Genomic DNA, 19,227 nt, shown 5'->3' on the forward strand with positions numbered 1-19,227 from the left:
GGACAAGGCATTAAGTGATAAGTTTCTATTCACAGAAAGGCCTGCCTATTTTGTGAATTTCTGTTCCGGCTGGAGAAGTCCCTGACAATCAGCTTTATTTTTAAATCTATTTAAATAGTATTTTTGTGTATCTCTGCTTGCTGGGGAAAGTGTGCTATTTAGCAACACAGAAGTACAGTCAGTATCTCACACAGACAGCTTGCTCAACTGATCCAGGTACAGTAGCATGGATAGAGATGAAGAAAACTACTATGGAAAACATGGTAATTTACTTGCTTTCTTAGAACAATTCAAAACACCTGATCTAAATCTCACTTATTTCAGCTGTGTTGTTCTAACTGACTTAAATGGGCTTGGATCCAGACTCAAGTGGTTTTCTGTAACTTCTTCAATTATTGGCAGTATTGTAATTTTTCCCTGCATGTCATTTGCTAGTTTATTTAAAATGCACATCAAAGGTAAATTTTACATGTGTATATAGTTGATTTTTATATTAAGTAAGGAATTTAGAGGGTTTTTAAAAATTATTACAGTGGTAAAGTGCAACAATTTCATATGCTGTTTAGAGTCAAAAATCATAAATACCTTGTGAGTTATTTCTTGAAATGATATTTTACTTCAACATACACAAGTCCCATATTGTAAGGCAGCCTGTAAAATAGAGCTGTCTCATCTGCAAAGAATGAATATAATCCCAGATTTTAATCTTAGTGAAAAGTGTCAGTCCCTCCTCACCACTGTTTTCTTCCTTATGCCTACCAAACTCCTAAAGCTTGGAATTTGCTTTCTAAATACATTTGGGCTTTTGTAGCTGGGGAAGTGGTTTGCTTTTACTGGGAGCTATGTAGATGCTAAAAATATAAATAATTCCCACCTCACCCCCCAAAAAATCTTCTGAATTTTTAGAGAACAGTAGTAATTAAGTAGGGAATTTGAATTTAATTTAGAATTAAGTTACAAAAATTAGATCAAGCAAATAGTATTTTTCTTTTTTCTGTTCCATGAAACTGATCACAGTTGTGATCAGCTGTAATGAGTGTTGCAGGGATCCAGACTACTTCTGATAGTGAATTTTAGTGTACTTTGAACTTAAAATGTTGTTACTATTTCTTACCATATTCCGTAATGAATTTATACCAAGAGCTCAGTGACAGAGGAGGCAGTTTGAGCCATGTTGCTCTACAGCATGCCTAACACCATAATCAAACAGACTACTGGTGTGAGGAACAGTTCTTGGAAGGAGTTTGCAGTACTGCAATAATTTCACAGCTGTTAGTGGCTGTTACTATTTCATGGCTTCCGTCTTCTTGCTTGTTGGAGATGAGAGTCTCCATTTGAATTAGAGCTCCCTTTCTTAATGCTTTGTTTTTATCCTCTTATTTATTAGGTCCATTTGGCTGTCTGTGTGCTGAGATGTTAAGTTTTCCTGTTCTCTTTCCAAGTAGTATTTGTGTAATCCTTTCTTAAAAACTTTGGGTGATGGAGATTCCAGTGTATGTTCCAGTGTATAATTGTGTCCTGAAAGATTTCCTAATGCCTAATCTAAACTATGCTTGCTGCAAATGGAGTTAGCTTATCTAACTGGTAGAGGAAACAGGTGTCGATCATTGTCAATTTTGTGTGGTGATTGAAGACTGTTATTTTGTGCTCCTTTGCTTCATCACAGGCACTGAAGTTGCATTCATTTGCTGCTTTCTGTAAACCTCCTAGTATCTTCTTTTTAATAAGTCCCTCTACCCTCTCCAGTTTGTTTGTATCTTCTGAAATTCTAGTGCCATGGTCTATAAATAGTTATTGATCTGAGCCTCACATGTCCCCAAGCACAAGGAACAGTGACTTTTTCAGTCATGCTTGTACATCTTGAAAGAGTCGTGCTTTTTTTGCAGACATTGCTTGACTGACTCATTCTCTCTTTGTAGTGTGCTGTAAGGATTCTTCTCAAGTATTTTTGAAATCAATTGTTCTGTATGGATTTCTGAATAGTTTGTCTTTATAACTTGTGCTACTTTACAAAAATCACTTAGAAGTGTTGTTTATCAAAATCCTTATTGATAAGTGCTTGTCTCCAGAAGTATTTTAACACTTGTCACCTGCACAGTTTCAGTGTTCATTCTACTTCATTGTTCTAATTTTTAAGGAAAACATAGAATAGCTTTGGAGAATAGGCTTCTCCAGTAGTGGGATTGAGCTAACTACTAAAATTCAAGAGTGAGAACTTGAAATCATAATGGGTAACTCGGTAAAAATGTTTGCCCATAGAAGCAAATAGACTGATAGAAAGAATTATTAGGAATGGACTGAAGCCAGATAGGAAGAGTCATTAGAGAATTATATGAATCACATCCAGTATTTGTGGTGAATATCCTGTGCCATGCTGGCCCCCTCCTTTTCCATGATCTGTAGCAGCACTGTAAAAGATAAGGAAAGGAATATAAGTATGACTGAAACTATGAAATGGCTTATATACAAGAAACATTTGAGCAGACCAGTACATTTGAGTATAATAATTTGTAGCATTTTTGGTAGCATAACATGCTGCCATGTTATACAGTACAGTTATAAACTGATTGCAAGCTTAAAACAGATAAAAGGAGGTAGTACTTCAATGCTTGATTAACCTGTAGTACTCTGTGTTGTAGGGCATTGCAGATTGTTAAAAGTATATGCAAGGTAAATAGAGATTCCTCGAATCTCAATTTTTCAATGAATGAAAAAGAACTTCACTCACAGCTATTAAATGCAAAGTCAGTACTTTTAGTTAAGAAAAATGTAGTTGCAAATCTCTGTAATATCAGTGTTGGGGAAATACTACAGTGTTTGCCTTGGTGTTGTATTCCTCCCACATATGGTCCCTTATAAGATTCAGGGTGTGGGTTCAGTGGATTTTTTGTGTGATCTGGTGTGGCTGTTCTTACGTGCTCAACAGGTCCTGTATGAGCAATGACTTCAGTGTGCCTTAAGGCCAGAACTTGTCTATAGGGCATGACGTTACATATGGTTTTCTTCTGGTGGTAAATTATTTTGTAGTAGAAATATTTATTTTGTAGAAATTTCTGTTCAAAAGGCTTCATTCAATATACAGGTGTTGGCCCAGCATTAGGTATTGTGTATGGCATGTTTGCTTTCCCAACCACATATCACAGCATAGCTTCTTCCACTCCACACTACTGCCGTCATACATCACTTCTCCAAAGTTTTAGTTTTTTGGTCTCTTCTGTATTAAGATATTTTTGTTGCAGGAGCTTGCTGAGGTGGATCTGAACACCTCAGATGAAGGGTAAATAGGATTTTACTAACTGCTCTGTTTATTGTACTGGTCTGTGTGTATTTTGATAAGGTTTTTCTGATACAAACCAAGGACAAAGTCTGGCATTTAATAAGCAAATTCTGCTTTTGAGAAGTGGCTGAATTGTTCTATAATTGACAAAATAAGTATTTTTCTTTGAGGCCCAGGAGAGTAAATGTAGGCTGGTAGCACCATATTATACCAGGGATATTCAGAAGAGGAGATCCTTAAGAAAGCAGTGAAAAAGCACTTTGAAGAAGTAATTTGTGTTGTGGCTTTGGCATTTAAATGAAGAAGTAATTTTTCATTGCACAGAGGCTTGTTCAGCAGATCTTTAGAATTACTGAACTTTGTAAAGAAAAAGTCCCATAAAGCTGGATAGCTAGCTTCAAAAGGAAAAAATACAGATTCTGGTCTGCTGAAAAGAAAACTGTTTGTTCTTCTTCATACAGTGCCTCAAAATGTGAAAAATTTAATTTGACCATAATTTTTTGTTACTCTTTACCAAGTGAGATCATACTTTAATTTCTCTTATTCAGATTCACATTGGAATCACACGGTGGTGGGCTAGTATTTGGTAGGTTTTTAGTGTAGCTTTTTTTGTGTAGAGTAAATTAGTTGGAACTGTACTAACTAGGATAGCCACATGAAAAACAGGTTGCCCATGGAGGCTGTGGTTGCCCCAGCCCTTGCAGAGTTCAAGGCCAGGTTGGATGGGGCTCTGAGCTGCCTGGACGAGGAGGAGGTGTCCCTGCCCACGGCAGGAGGTGTTGGGACTAGATTATTTTTAATATCCCTTGTAACCCCTTAACATTCTATGATTCTAGAGAAAAATCAGAAGCGCATAGCCTGTAACTGCAGAGAGGTAGTTTCATTTACTCACTGTCAGACACACTTTGCCTGTGACTGGGAGACATAATCCTTGTTTCTTGAATATGTTGTGAGCCTGTACATAGTTGTAGTCATAGGATGTACTTTAAAGGTAATTTATCATGTGGTAAATGTGAGGCCCTCAATGTTTTTAAGTTAGAAAAAAAAAAAAAGCTTTAATCTCATATACAATACCTAGGTAATTTTATTAGTGAATTACTGGTATTGCCCATATGAAATGATTTTAACAAAACTGATTAAATAGGAGTATATGGAAGGTGCTCTTCAAGGGCTGATGTTAACAGCCCCCTCTTTAAATAGGACATGTTTTTATACTGTTTTATTTTAAATGCAGGTGAACCAAGAAAATTTGACCCGAAGTTCAGAGGACCTATTCATAACAGGTAAATATCATAACTCATTCTGTTAAATTCTTTTGGTGAGTAGTGGTTAAAGATTTTTGTTAACAAAACTTGTGATTTTGATTCTGTAAGTCTTCTAAATCCAGACTACCATCTTTACTACCCTTGAGGTTGGATGATTACTGGGACTATTAAGCTGTGTTCTCTTAAATCCTTTTATTTTGAATGCCAATTCTTTGTGCCTTGCCTTGACTAGTATCTGCTGTCTAACATGTGCAGTTGTTCTGATATACCTCTTTGTGGCAGAGCCTCCTACCAGAACAATCTGGCTTGACTTCACTTTGTTTTATGAAATCCAGATGAAAGCATGTTACCACTTAGAAAGTTCATTAATTTACAAGCAGAGAAATTGCTCAGAAAGCATCTAAGAAAATCACAGAATCATTAAGGTTAAAAAATACCTCCAAGATCATCAAATCCAACTTTAAATCATGGGCATTTTTTCAGTGTTTTTCTAGATGTAGGAGCTAAGCTCTAAACTAGCATTTACTGTCGATACTGAGAAGAATAAATTAGACAACCACAAGTTATCTCAATTTTATCATTCTCAGGAGAAAATTTGTGGCAGAGAAGAACACTGCAGACTTGTCATACTATCATTTGAAACACACAGTTTTCTTGTCTATGCAGGATGCATTTCTTCTTTTCTGAAAGCCAATAATTTTAGAAATAAATAGAAATACTTGTTTAGAGAGTCCATCCTAATTTCTGGAGTATCTTTATGATACTGCCAGTGTATCAAGCCAAGCTTGAGCAGTGTCAGAACTGCTGCTGAAAGGAGGCTGGGAAAATGAGAAGCATTGTTTTAGCATTGCTTTAGCATTACTTCCTCTATTTTGAGCAGTTGCTCTGTCTTAGGTTACTGTCATATTGACCCTGGATTCTGTACCACCTTGGCCTCACCAAAAGTTTATTTCAGTGAGATGATAAAGCTGTTCCTCTCTAGAGAAGTGCCTACACTTGGAAACACACTTCAAGTTCTCCAGCTGTTTAAAAAATCTGCTCTCTTTATTTCTTTTATGTTAAAAATGTTTCTCTGTAAGAGGAAACATAGATTGGAAAGCAGAAAGAATGACAGGCTAAAAATGAATTATGAGGCAGATGTCCTGTAGTATGTCCTGCCACTTATATAATCCCTTATATGAGAAGCGATCTCATGGATTCAGTGTGGCAAGGTATTGTTTCAACAATATTTAAATCTGTTCCTCAATATGTTCTCATCTACAGTGAAAAAAGCATACACATTTCTATGCTGGTCTTGCTGCAAAAACAGGACCTTGCACCTCAAACGTGAGTTTGTGAATAAAACTTCTGTGAAGTGCTGATGCAGATATCTTATTCAGATGTTAAAATGCCCTATGACAAGTGGTTTTGAAGGGTCATATTAAACACCTTATTTTAAAAAAATATTTCTTCTTGCCCCTAGGCACTGCACAGACATTATTTGCTGTGTGATCTTCATAGTTGTCATTCTGGGTTACATTGCATTAGGAGTTGTGGGTAAGTAAACAGAGATATAGTAATGCCTTTTCATATAGAGAGGAAGCAGCTTTCTGAATGTTAGAATTTTTAATTGAAATGTCTCGTTTGCTTATATTTGTGCAAAGCTTTCCAATCAATAAGTAATACCTTTAAATAATGAATTAACATTCAGTATCTATTGTAAGTCACAGAATCACAAACTGGGTAAGGCTGGAAGGGACCACAGTGGGTCATCTGGTCCAACATCCTTGCTCAGAAGGGTCATCTCAGAGCATGTGGCACAGGATTGCATCCAGATGGTTCTGGAATATCCCCTGTGAGGGAGACTCAACACCCTCTTCTGGGCAATCTGTTCAAGTGGGCAATCACTGCACAGGATAGTTCTTCCTCGTGTTCGGATGGAACTTCCTGGGCTCGGTCCCTGCCCATTCCTCTGGTGCCACTGCTGGGCCCCTGGAGCAGAGCCTGGTTCGTGCTCTGCCCCTCCCTGCAGACACTGACAGACTGAGGGCCTGAGACAGACAGGGCCTGAGGGCCTCTCTCAGCTGGGGCTCCTCTCCAGGCTGAACAGCCCCAGCTCCCTCAGCCTTTCTTGGGCACAGAGGTGCTCCAGGCTCTTCCTCAGCTCTGCAGCCTCTGCTGGCCCCGCTGCAGGAGCTCCATGTTCCTCTTGTCCTGATGAGCCCAGAGCAGGACACAGCACTCCAGGTGTGCTTCACAGGACTGAGCAGAGGGGCAGGATCACATCCCTGACCTGCTGAAAATGCTCTTCCTGAAGCACCTCTTGGCCCCCAGCACAAACTGCTGGCTCAGGGAAAGCTTGTCCCCTAGGGCCCCAAGGTCTTTCTCTGAAGAGCTGCTTTCCTTCACGTAATTAGGGGAGAAGTTCAAAGCCATGTGTTTACTGATAAAAAAAACTCCTCAAAATTAAGTGTGTTCAAAAAATGACATGGTTTGATAAGTTTGTAGTCATAAAGAAACTGATAGAAAATTTCAGGTAGCAGAAGCTATAGAAAAACAATTTGTGTTGAGAGCAGCCCTGAGGAGAAGGAATAGGCAATGTTGATTGATGGGGTTTGGGCATGAGCCAGCCATGTACACTTGCAAATCAGAAAGCCAAATGTATCCTGGGCTGTGTTGAAAGAAGTGTGGTCAGCAGGTCGAAGGAGGAGATTCCGCCCCTCTGCTCTGCTCTTGTCAGACCCCATCTGCACTCCTGCATCCAGCTCTGAGGCCCCCAGCACAGGAAGGACTTTGACATGTTGGAGCAAGTCCAGAGAAGAAATGCTCTGAGGACTGAAGCACCTCTGCTGTGGAGGCAGGCTGACAAGTTGGGGCTGTTCAGTGTGCAGAAGGGAAGACTCCGGGGAGACCTTAGGACCCTTTCCAGTGCCTGAATGGTCTCTAAGAGAGCTGGAGAGGGACTTTGCACAAGGACATGGAGTGACAGGAGAAGGGGAAATGGCTTCTAAACTGACAAAGAGCAGAGTTAGCTTGGAGATTAGGAAGAAATTTTTCCCTGTTGAGGGTGGGGAGGTCCTGGCACAGGTTGCCCAGAGAAGCTGTGGCTCCCCCTGAATCCCTGGGAGTGTTCAAGGGTGGAGGGGTCTTGGAGCATTGGATTTCTTTCTTACAGATTAACCCGTATCTTAGTACACCTTACTGTGCTTTGCATGTTAGCTTTTTATTAGGAAGTCTACTAATCGGTACTCTTCAGTGTTGATCAACAAAGTATAAAATATTACTTTAGAAGTTATACATTTTCATGCTAGCTAGTTTTAATCATTAACTGTGAACACTTGACTAAAATCTTAAGAGGTATTGTATATTTTGCAGCTTGGGTGCATGGGGACCCCAGGAAAGTGATTTATCCAACTGACAGCTATGGGCAGTTCTGTGGTCAGAGAGATACCGTCAATGAGTGAGTACTAAATCCATTCACATACCTTTATTACTCGTGCACTGTGAATAAGATGTAAGGTTTCAAATCTCTCTGTCGAAGAGACAGTGACACTCTTACTGTATTTATTCCAAATAACGCTCAGAAATATATTAGTTTCCCAGTGCAAATCCAGATCCAAATTATTACTGTAGTGCAGTTGTTTGTGTCATTTAGAGATTTTTTTTTTTTTTTTGTAAGGTATCAATATAACTTAAAGATTGTGTCAGCAGTTGCATAGAAAGTGACTAGCTGGCACAGCTTCTAACTGCCAAAGTTTGGGTGATTCATAACCTGTGGAGTAATTCTTCATCCACCTTGGGATAAGAGTAGTCTTAAGGCATTGTGGCCTGGTCTGTAGTTTTTCTCAATGTGCACCAAGTAACAGGAAAGTCTATAGTGAAAAGCTCTTGTTTTTTTTCTGGTGCCTGTGTAACCACATTCTCCTTGGGTAAACAGAGTTTATCCAAAACTTATCTCTGTTTTTCAGTCATTTTAGATTTTGAATTCTAAGAGTTAAATTAGTTAGTTGATACCAGCAGAGTACTTACACATGAAAATAGCTGCTCAGGGAAGAAAGATGTTGCATCAATGTTTTCTCTAAAAATCTAAGTGGTTTATGAAACAGAATTTTTTAATAGGGTTGGTTTTTCTTTCACTGTCTTCCTTTCAAAAGGTAAGTTTTAGGCGTGCATTATGTCCTTGTCACTGTCAAGAAGCTGGATGCTATGCTAGTGTGTGATAACGACTCTTTGCTGCTTCTTTCTTTCCTGATTTAGTTTTCTGTGGTGGCCTACAGCTGGCCTGTAGGCCTCACAGCTAAAAATAATTCCAGCTTTATAGCTGAAATGTGGTTTATTATGTAATTACCTTGATTATGTAATTTGGTCCAGTAAGTTGTAGAACAGGCACAGGCCATAGGGGATTCAGGCTGCTATTAGCTGCTTGGCCGAGTGGCAACTGGCTCAGACAATAAGGGTTAACTGCACATGCCTTCTGATCTATATAAGGAGAAGAAGTCTTAATAAAGTGGGCTGTTGCTGATATTCATGCACTTTGCTGAATGAAGTTTTATTTATGCACTTTGTGAATAAAACTTCTGCAAAGTGCTGGTGCCACCTTCTGATCAACAAAAATTAGGCAGGTTTTACAGTGAAGCATTAGCTGATGGTGAGTTTGCATGCAGTGCATACACAGGATGTTGGTGGGATAGAGAATACAGTGTTTTTGCAGGGTTATTTTACAAACTTCATCCTCTTGAGGCAGGGCTACAGATAAATGGAGTGTTTCAGCTTAAAATCTTGCTACGGAGAAAAGCTTGTCAAAAATAGTGTTCTTTAGAGCAAATACTTCTGGTATCATAGATGTCTTGATGTGAAACATTCAGGGTCTGCTTGAGATTTTTTTTTTTTTTTTTTTTTTTTTTTTTTTTTTGTGTGTTTGCAATATGGATGTTCACAGCAATAGAATTTGAATACCAATGTATTTTGGAATGGTAGGATGTATAAGAACCTATATGTATGATGATAATTATCTTATCTCCTATTTCCATAGGAACAAGACCATTTTGTTTTACTTCAACATTCTGAAATGTGCCAGCCCCGCCGTGTTAATCAACCTACAGTGCCCTACAACACAGGTGAGTGAATATGTAGAGATAAAATATTTTCCCTGCATCTTAGTCATGGTGCTTAAAAATGTGACATGTATTTGTTTGGATTTAAGAATTGATATTCATGTCCTTCAAAATATAACATGATTGTTTTATAAATGACTTGTAGCACACACTCTGTGTAGTGTGTGACAGTCAGAAAAATGAAATGGAAATGCACAAGATGGTGCATTTTGGCTAAGAGTAGACAAATAAGTCTGCTGACTTGAATGCAGCAATTTATTCCTTATGAATTTATCACAGGCAACTGTCCACTAGTGTTCAATGCATGCAGAAAAAATTGAGTTATACTTTAGGTTTTCAAAGCTAGACATGTTCAAGAAACTGTGCATAATACCAGTGACAGGAGTATCTGGGTGTGGTTAGAGCCTATGGCTCTCTAAAAAGTGAAGATTTTAAAGAGCGGGCCTTGATATGCCAGATATGAGGAGTGCACACTTTGAAAGTTTTTTTTATTTTTCACAGAATCCTAGAAGTATTCATTTAGGGAATCAAAAGGACAACATATCCTTTCTAAATCCTGCAGTAAATGTTACTGAAGGCAGTGACATTTTTCTTGCCTTTTCGTTACACCAACTTTCTTTATCCTTCTCTATCCAAAGTGTATTTTTACTTACTTTTTTCTTTTCTTGCAGCTTTGTGTCTCAAAGTGCCCAGACAGGTTTGCAACCTACATTGATGTTCAGGCTTCCTACAGATATAGAACAGATCAGTGGAATTACTACAAGCAGTTCTGCAAACCTGGTTTTAACAATCCTCGCAAGGTGTGTATGTATCTGTAGATGATAAAGTACATTTTTTTCTTCAAGCAGTATGTAATATGCATGATTTTACTGAGCTGCATCAAATATTTGAATTATTCTGATTTCAGCATGTAAGGAGATGTCCTATTTATGTAATTTGACAATTGTTTAATCCAGGCTGAAGGTCTTGAATGGACACTAAATCCCTCATTCTTCAAATTATTACAATTTGCTTAAAAGACTACCTGCAGCTACTCATGTAGTTGCAGTACTGTGGCAAGCAGTATCCTTCAGTGCTTACGTACCCCACAGCAGTAGAGTGGAGTGTCTCAAACCAATTCTTAAGGCTCCTGAGTCATCTATAGCTACTTGGAAAGCAGCTAAGGAAGTTAATCTATCCTTCATGTAACTGATTTTGCATTCAAATGTACTGCATTACTTCTCCCTTCTTAAAAACATCTTGCAATTCAGCTATATTAATTGGGTTAAATTCTTACTTTTCTTTAAGAGAAAAGATGATGGGTAGGCAAGGAACAATTGCCCGGTCAGGTCTGGCTTAGATGCTGATCCAAAGGTCTTTTCTTTTATGTCACTAGAAGAGAAAAGAATGGTCTTTTTCCAGATCACAATTTGGATTCTCAGATATAAATGTATCTTGCAGCTCCACCAGTGAGATTTGGGGAGGAGGCTACAAAGCTGCAGACTGGGTGACAAACAAACAACTCTATTTATACTGCTATGTATTCAGTGTTCCTATTTTTCCCCTTTTTAGTCTGTTGCTCAAGTCATACGTGATGAAGATTGTCCTTCGATGATCATTCCAAGCAGGCCTTGTGAGTGGTTCTACTTCTTATATGATTCTTAGCAGATTGTGAGCATTCATATTAAAGCAGAACTCCAGTCTGAAATGTGTTTTGTGGCAACATCACTAGGAGCTGCCTGTTATTTGACATTGACATTCATTCAGTATGAATCAATTTAATTTGAAAATATAAATATTTATTAATATTTTTTCTAACAGTCATCTGGGAACATTCAGCATGTGATCAGGTCAAGCTGAGCTCTTTCTTGCTCTTATATCATCACTGATAGCAAAAGCTCAAATTGTGCCTTCCAAAACAAGTGCAAGCAATGCCATTGGCATAAAGAAAATGCTATGAATGTTGGAAGGATCATAGGGCCAGCTGTTGAAGTTCAGATAATACTTCAGCCCAGTTACAATGCACCTCTCTTTTGAGTGCAATGCTGGCTATGCAGGGCATACAGAGGAATTAAGGGGCAAAAAATGTCACTATGGTCAGCAAGTGTTTCTGAATAGATAATCACTGATCTCAGAGCTCATCTCAGCTGCACAAGCGTAGTACTGACCCAGAATCTTATGTAAATAAGAAATTGCTGTTTATTTTTGCCATATTTTAAAGTATGGATCATGTAGACCAGAAACAGGTGATTAAAAGGAGAAAATATGGATTAAATTTTTAAAACATAGTATGAATTTGTATGAAAACTGAAGTACTGACCCAGAAGACATAAAATAATTTGCAAAGGATCTCTTATATTCTTTTAGATTGAATCAAGGGGAAAAGATTACAGGGGGAGAAAAAGATATGTTAAGATATGTTACTAAATCATTTAGTCAGAGTAATTGCTGGGAGAGATACACCAGACTGAATATTGAGCCCTGGCATGGATATTTGTTGGAATCTGGTAAGGAAAGCACTAAATGGTTACATGAAGTACAGCTTGGAAGGAGGACTCACCTGCCCTTCTCTTTGGAATGAAACCAAGGATGTTTTGCAGCAAAGAATAGGGCAGTGTAAATAAGCGTGCAAACATCTCTCCTTTTCTTGCTTTTTTATAATCTCCTCTTCCATCTTTCTAACCAGTTGTTTTTGTCTTTTTTCCATTGCTTCATCTCAAAGAATATCTAGTGATAGTGGGTGGTACTGGAGCTCATCTGGCATATAAGGAAACTGACACTTGCTGTTATATATTGTTTTGGGGGCTAATATGATTCATGACCAGTCAAGTTAAATCTGTCCCTGGGGGCTGGTCTGATTATTACCATAAAATGGCATATTTGAGAAGCTGCAGTTTTTATAAGCTGCCCAGATACTGACAGAGAGTAGGTTCCACATTTATTACAAATTCTTAAACTCCTACATATAGTACTGTTGTTACTTGGTAGGACCTAGAATCTTCAGTTGAAATCTGTGATCCCACCCTGCCTGAGCTTAGAAAAAAACCCCCAGAGAATAAAAATCATAATCTTGAATGTAATGGCTCTTCCTTAAGATTTGTCAAAGTCAACATATTGTTAGATAATCAGTTGAAAAACAATTGACTGTGAATCTGAAATCAGTTAAATATATTACAAAGCACACATTGATAAAAGTGGAGCTCAACGGGAAATGTAATATGTAGACTTTGTTTTGATATTTTGAATAGTTCTGAAGAGATGCTTCCCAGACTTCTCCACGAAGAATGGTGTGTTGACCGTGGGAAATCAGACTACATTCAAAGATGGAAATGGGAAAACAAGAAATGTAACTGATCTCAGGGAAGCTGCAAAGTAGGTTTTACTCTTCTTCAGTGTTTGTTGTATTCTGGGATTGTGCAATAATTTAGTAATGGGAAAAAAATCAGAATCTGTTGTAGCAAATGACTGAGGATACCCAAGCGAGACGTGGTAGTAAATGGTCTTTCTGTGCCTGAGCACTTCCAAAGTTCCATTAAGGAAATCCAGCACTATGGTGTGCAGAAAGGAGCAAAAAGTGCAAAAAGTTTTAGTCTGATAGTCTCAGTCATTTGTTGAAATAATTCTTGTTTTTCCTAGCAAAAATAAGTTTTGCAAGGAAAGTTAAATGAGGTTCAAAATGCAATTCTCATGCTGCAGGACTCAGGCCAGCCAGCAGTGGCCTTGGCTATCCTGTTCTGTGATGACCTTTCCACTACCATGGGCTGGCCTAGTACTTCAGGCATCTCACCCCATTAGAGTGGTCCTGCTTGTGGTAAAAAGTAATGTATTGGGCTATTCTTCAGAAAACAATTTTGTGGCCAAGCATTCTGCAGGATAGAAAAACAGTTCCATAAAGTTGCTTCACTGACCTGTTTGCTGGTTCTATGCTATTAGCAGTTCTAGGGTCACAACTGTTCGCAGATATTGATAGTATACACTTGTCTTGTGACATAATAAGCAATTCTGACAATAAAGCCTTTTCAAAGAAAATTTTTTCAGGACTTGTAGAGAATCGCTGCCAAAGATATTTCAAATTCTTTCACTATCCCATTTGTTGTTTAAATAAATTCTCCTTTTCTACCTGAAGCAACCTTTTCTTTGATTTTCCTTTTCTCAGTGGCATCAATAATGTCCTGGACGCAAGATCCGTTGGAATGAAAATTTTTGAAGACTATGCCATTTCTTGGTATTGGATTTTAATGTAAGGAGATTTTTTTGTATTTTTAGTGTTTCCAAACTAATTTTGGAGTGTGCAGGAAATAAATAATTAGATCATACATGTATTTCATGCAAATCCTACTTTAAAACTTAAGGAGCAACTCATTACCTTTTATCACACATGATAATGAGGTTGTTACGGTTCTGTGCGTGAGGTGAGGATAGTACTGCATACAGACACAGAGTGTCAGTTGATGTGGAGTAGCTTTTTAACATCCTGCCAGACAGAAAATCAGGAGGTGCAATGTTCTGTTGCAGCACTCAAATTCCAAAACTGAAAAATATTAAGTGACTTTCAAGCCAGTTGCTGTTGCCAAGTGTCACTAGTACATATGTCAAACAGATAGTTTCTAAATTTGTACAAGCAGTATACTGTTAAATCCATTATAATCCCTAAATTCAATATAAATCCATAAATCCAATGCAGCAGGCAATGTCAAGAACAAAAAATTATTTAACAGTATTAACTTTATCTTGCAATTAATATTTTTTAATCACAAATTAATTAAAATGCAGCACTGAAATAAGAGAAGTAGCTACTTTGCTGAAGCAGATACGTATTTGTGAATTCCTAGCCCATTAATATTGATTTTGATGGACCGGTGTGTTGATCTGTTTAAACAAGAGCAGAACTTGTCGCCAGGTGAGAACCTATAACATGCACATGTTAAGCATACATTAGTCAATCCTGAATGCAAATCCACGACAGTTAATACATACTTTAAATAATAATATGGAGATTTAGTCAGTTCAGAAACACGAGTTGTCAGCTGGATATTTGTTTGATGGGATTAATATTAATATTGCTTTCTTCATAATAGTTTAGAAAGCCTCATGGAGTAAAAAAGCCTTTTGCAATAATTTTTTCTTTCTGACTTGCTTTCTAAGAGTAAAATGAAAACAATTATTATATAATATAATTTATATTATCTTAATTATAATCTTGATGAAGAGAAGGCACTGTAGACATCTTTCCTAGGGACTCCATAGAAAGGCTCTTAACAGTTTCTTTCTGTGCATCACAGTGCCCTGATCATTTCTGCTTCTGATTAGTAGAGGCGGTGATGAGTAGAAATTATGTCCTCCTGACCTCCTGATGGTTTTCCTCCTAAATTTAGTTTGTTTTTTTACCTAGGAAGCTCCTAGAATGTTGTTTACTAATATTGTTCTTTGCAAGCAGGGATTTTCTGTGGAGGACATAAACCAGCAACTTCCTCACACATAGGTATTCCTCCAATTTAACTTTCTGTACTGTAGATTAGACTGTGGCCTGAAAAAGGCAGTGAGTTTTTCAGCTGGTGTGACAAAAAAGATGTTATATTAATCCCATTCAACCAGCCCGAGAACCTAGTGCACATAAACATTTCAGGCTCTGCCTTGTGAGATCATCATATATATATAAGCTGTTTGTTTTTAATTGCTGATAATAGCCATGAGAATGTATTTTGTAATAAAGATTTTAAAATACATTTTTACAAATCATGCTATTATGTGAGATGAAGTGACCCTCATTTGGAGTAACAGGAATGCAAGAAAGTGAATAGATTCTCACATTCGTTTTCTCTTTGTTTCTGTTTCTTCACTTTCTAGTGGGCTGTTCATTGCAATGGTCCTGAGTCTGCTCTTCCTTGTGTTGTTGAGATTCACAGCTGGGGTTCTCTTCTGGATTTTCATCTTTGGTGTGATTGGAATTATAGGTTATGGTAGGTGTAATTTTCTAGCCTCTGAGACTATTTTTTCTTACTGCTTAAGTCTGAGCCAGGAAAATCAGTAGTTACTTCAATTAAATAGTACAAATGGGTGAATTAATGCCTAGTTTTTGACACAATAAAGTGAGAAGGACATAAATGGCAGTAAAATGTAGTAGACTCCAGCTGTGCTGATACTTAGCAGCAGATGTAGTAACCTGCATTACTTATGCACAGTACACTTAATCTGTAATCACTTGTATTGCTATATTTCTTTCCCATAGATATGATATCATAATTGGCTAGTCTTATGGTGATACATTTTTGGGTTTTGCTTACCTGGCTTATACAAATGCAAAACATTTGTCTTGTAAGATTTTTTTAAAATTTGTCTTTGCATTCTTCAGACACACTCCTATTATATTGATTGTTTTTTAAAAGGTATCTGGCATTGTTACTGGGAGTACGATCATCTTAAAGGAATACCTGGATCTGACCTCACTGTTTATGATATTGGATTCCAGACAGACTTCAAAGTGTACCTGCAACTGAGGCAAACATGGTTAGCATTTAGTAAGTGCCCTTTAAATTTGGTATCTGTTAATGGATATTCAGGAAAATCAGTCAGTGTCTTGATACACTTTCTGCCTTGTTAAATCTCCTCTTCTACACATGTTGCTCAGAGAATTCCTTTTCTCTGTGTTGTGTAAAAATGCGCTTTTTTTCAAAGAGACTAGTATATTTGTAAGGGGAGATAATGAAATCACACTAGTGATAAGAGCGAAATTTTTTTTTGTTATTAGCATTCTACTTCCTGTAGGATGTTTTGTGTGTCTTCAGTCTTCATCATCAGGAAAGCAGAAGGCAATAATTAAGTTTGTCATAATGACGTTGCATAAGGAGGGGTACTTTTCTCTCTCAGATTATTTTTTCTCTCTCTGAGAGCCCCGGAAATAAGATTAATAAACCACATTAATAACTACACTTCTTTGTGTCTTAGAATCATAAAATATGCTGAGCTGGAAGGGGGTCAGTCCATCAGGATCATCAAATCCAGCTCTTGGCCCTGCACAGGACACTCCAACAATCCCACCCTGTGCCTGAGAGTATTGTCCAAATGTTCCTTGAGCTCTGGCAGCCTTGGGGCCATGACCACTGCCCTGGGGAGCCTGTTCAGTGCCCAGCTCTGGGGGAAGAACCTTTTCCTGATCTCTCACCTAAATCCCCCTGACCCAACTCCAGCTGTTTCCTTGAGTCCTGTCACCGGTCATGAGAATGAAGAAATTGGTACCTTCCCTTCTGCTTGCCCTTGTGAAGACGTTGAAGACCACAATGAGGTCTCCTGTCAGTTTACACTTGTGTCACTGAATTTTCTTGGAGTCTGATCTAAGACTTTGGGATGAACCATTTTAAACAAAATCCTGCTGCTAGAACAAGATAACTGTGCTGGTTTTGGACAGAAGTGATTTTTCCAAGAAAGTTATAGCAAAACCAAGTATAGTATGAACAAATGCTTGTATTATGAGCAAAATTCTTGTTTATGGAAAGTAGAATTTGTAAAGGATGAACTGTATCTAAGACTAGATACTGCAGTGACACTGAAGTAAATTTTTATCTTTTCTTGAGAATTAGATGTTCCATTTTTCTGTTAAAAATACAAATATCAAGGTCATGCACATTCTGACTAACTCTCTGCATATAGAATTTTTTTAGAATGGGACTTAGAAACCTATGAAATGGGATTGAAGTTTGGCAGATGCAGTTGGAGAAAGAACTGCTCAAGCAGAGAATTTTACAGAGTTCATGCACGATAGTTCAAATTACAAGGAAAAAAATTACAGAGGCAGCATATTGGTTTGGTTCTTGATTAATCTGACTTATTTATTTGCTTGTTAACAGTGATAATACTTTGTGGTGTTGAGGTCATAATCATACTGATGCTGATCTTCCTAAGAAATCGGATCCGGATTGCTATTGCACTCTTGAAGGAAGGTAGTAGGTATGTTTGTCTGACTTTATTATATGTTGAATTTTATTAAATAATCTCTAGAGTATACTCTTCTTGAACTCCATCTTGCACCACCAAGGGCAGAAAATTGGGGTTTAAAATACAGCACTGCATTTGTTGAACCAAACACATTCTACAAGGAATCCAAGGGAAGCATTCAAGGAATGTCCATTCCCACAGTACTCTGAGACCCCAGTACTAGGTTATGCTATGTGTGTCAGCAAGGTTCTCAAAGTAAAATTGCTAGGACTGATAAAAAGTTTGTTTCTGGGATTGTTGTATCTGATTGATATACTTTGTTTCTTTTATAGGGCAATTGGCTATATAATGTCTACACTGTTCTACCCAATCGTCACCTTCTTACTCATTGCAATTTGTATTTCCTACTGGGCTGTGACAGCTGTGTATCCTTCTGTCTGTGTACCTATCTGGAGCAAGTCTTCTGGCCTGCAGGACTAGACAATTTTCTCTTATTTCATGTTAATTAAACCAATATTAAAAGGGCTATTTGGTCACTTAGCACTTACTCTTCTGGTGTGGTATTCTGCACGGCACATCCACATATGATATACAAATCAGACAGTGATTATATTTATTTATTTATTTAATATAGTTATTATAATTATTTATAATTATAATTTTTAAAATTATAATTTTTTTTAAAATGGACTAAAATTCAGGCCAAGGCAGGGGGATCATAGAAAGCCTTGTGTACTGCATAAGGTTGACTGTAGGGATGAAAAGGGCCCTCAGCAAGGAGTGAGTATGGTTTTTTATTGTGCTGTGTGCTCCATAGGCCTGATGTTAATGGTTTCTTGGTTAACTGGAGGTGGAGTGGGTTCTCTGTGTGTTTTGTTTAGAAAAATATGAGAAAGGAGTGAGAGAATATACAGTGCACTGTCTTCTCTGAATTGCCTAACAGCAACCACTGTTTATTCCTGAACAGCAAGGGTTTGATAAGGATTAAAAAAGGGGAAAACTGCAATTTAAATCCAGCTGTTATTTCATATGCAGAGAGGGTCAATTGTTGCTGTTCAGGGAGTGTTAATTCATCCTTATGCCCTATATCTACTTCTGCCAAAATACAAGAACTACTGCATGGTCTGCCTTTTCAAAGATAGATGTGGAGGAGAGATAGGGACAATTTTCAAGGTTATGCCCCCTTGTCCATTCTGGTCAGGGGTTATTACAGCTCCAGGTATGAGTTTGCCTTAGTTCTCTCAGTAATAAGAGTACTTGGTTTTATCTATCAACCCTCCAGTAATATCTCTGCAGGGCAAGAGCAGTTTTTCTGTTATCTACACAAGTTCTTTAGAGCTAGTGGTTACCCACTGCAGAACCCTAAGTTGCTCAAAAGCCACAGTTCTGTGATTCCTCCTTAAAATATTTCGTTCAGTTTTCTGGCCACATCAGGAGAACCTGTGTATAAAGTAATGGCTAATCAAACACTGTGCAAGTATGCAAACCAAACTTGTGACCCAGAGGTAAGTGTAACAAATATTTATCTATAATGAGAGCTATACTAATTGCATTTCTTAATCACTATTAAATGCACTGCTAGTAAAAAATGTGCCTATTTTAAGTAATGAGTCGCCATGTTAAATCTGAAAATATTACCTAGTGTTCAGGTAACACTTTTTTGTTTTACAGACATAAACTA

The 19,227-nt window shown here is 37.7% G+C and overlaps 1 protein-coding gene across 4 annotated transcripts in view; it reads left to right on the plus strand.

The window, feature by feature from the left end:
- Positions 1-19,227, plus strand: part of SLC44A5 (solute carrier family 44 member 5) — a 51,307-nt gene that overhangs the window by 20,117 nt on the left and 11,963 nt on the right. For all 4 annotated transcript variants that reach the window (XM_083868066.1, XM_083868067.1, XM_083868064.1 and 1 more), the window contains exons 2-14: positions 4,512-4,560; positions 6,005-6,078; positions 7,897-7,981; positions 9,554-9,638; positions 10,307-10,435; positions 11,187-11,247; positions 12,863-12,986; positions 13,771-13,854; positions 15,462-15,574; positions 16,001-16,132; positions 17,459-17,558; positions 17,879-17,971; positions 18,964-19,051. In XM_083868066.1, coding sequence (XP_083724192.1) covers positions 4,512-4,560; positions 6,005-6,078; positions 7,897-7,981; positions 9,554-9,638; positions 10,307-10,435; positions 11,187-11,247; positions 12,863-12,986; positions 13,771-13,854; positions 15,462-15,574; positions 16,001-16,132; positions 17,459-17,558; positions 17,879-17,971; positions 18,964-19,051 — 1,217 coding nt within the window. The remainder of the gene's footprint in view (positions 1-4,511; positions 4,561-6,004; positions 6,079-7,896; positions 7,982-9,553; positions 9,639-10,306; positions 10,436-11,186; positions 11,248-12,862; positions 12,987-13,770; positions 13,855-15,461; positions 15,575-16,000; positions 16,133-17,458; positions 17,559-17,878; positions 17,972-18,963; positions 19,052-19,227) is intronic.

The sequence above is a fragment of the Zosterops lateralis genome, assembly GCF_965231275.1.
Source record: "Zosterops lateralis genome assembly, chromosome: 9".
Classification (NCBI taxonomy): domain Eukaryota; kingdom Metazoa; phylum Chordata; class Aves; order Passeriformes; family Zosteropidae; genus Zosterops; species Zosterops lateralis.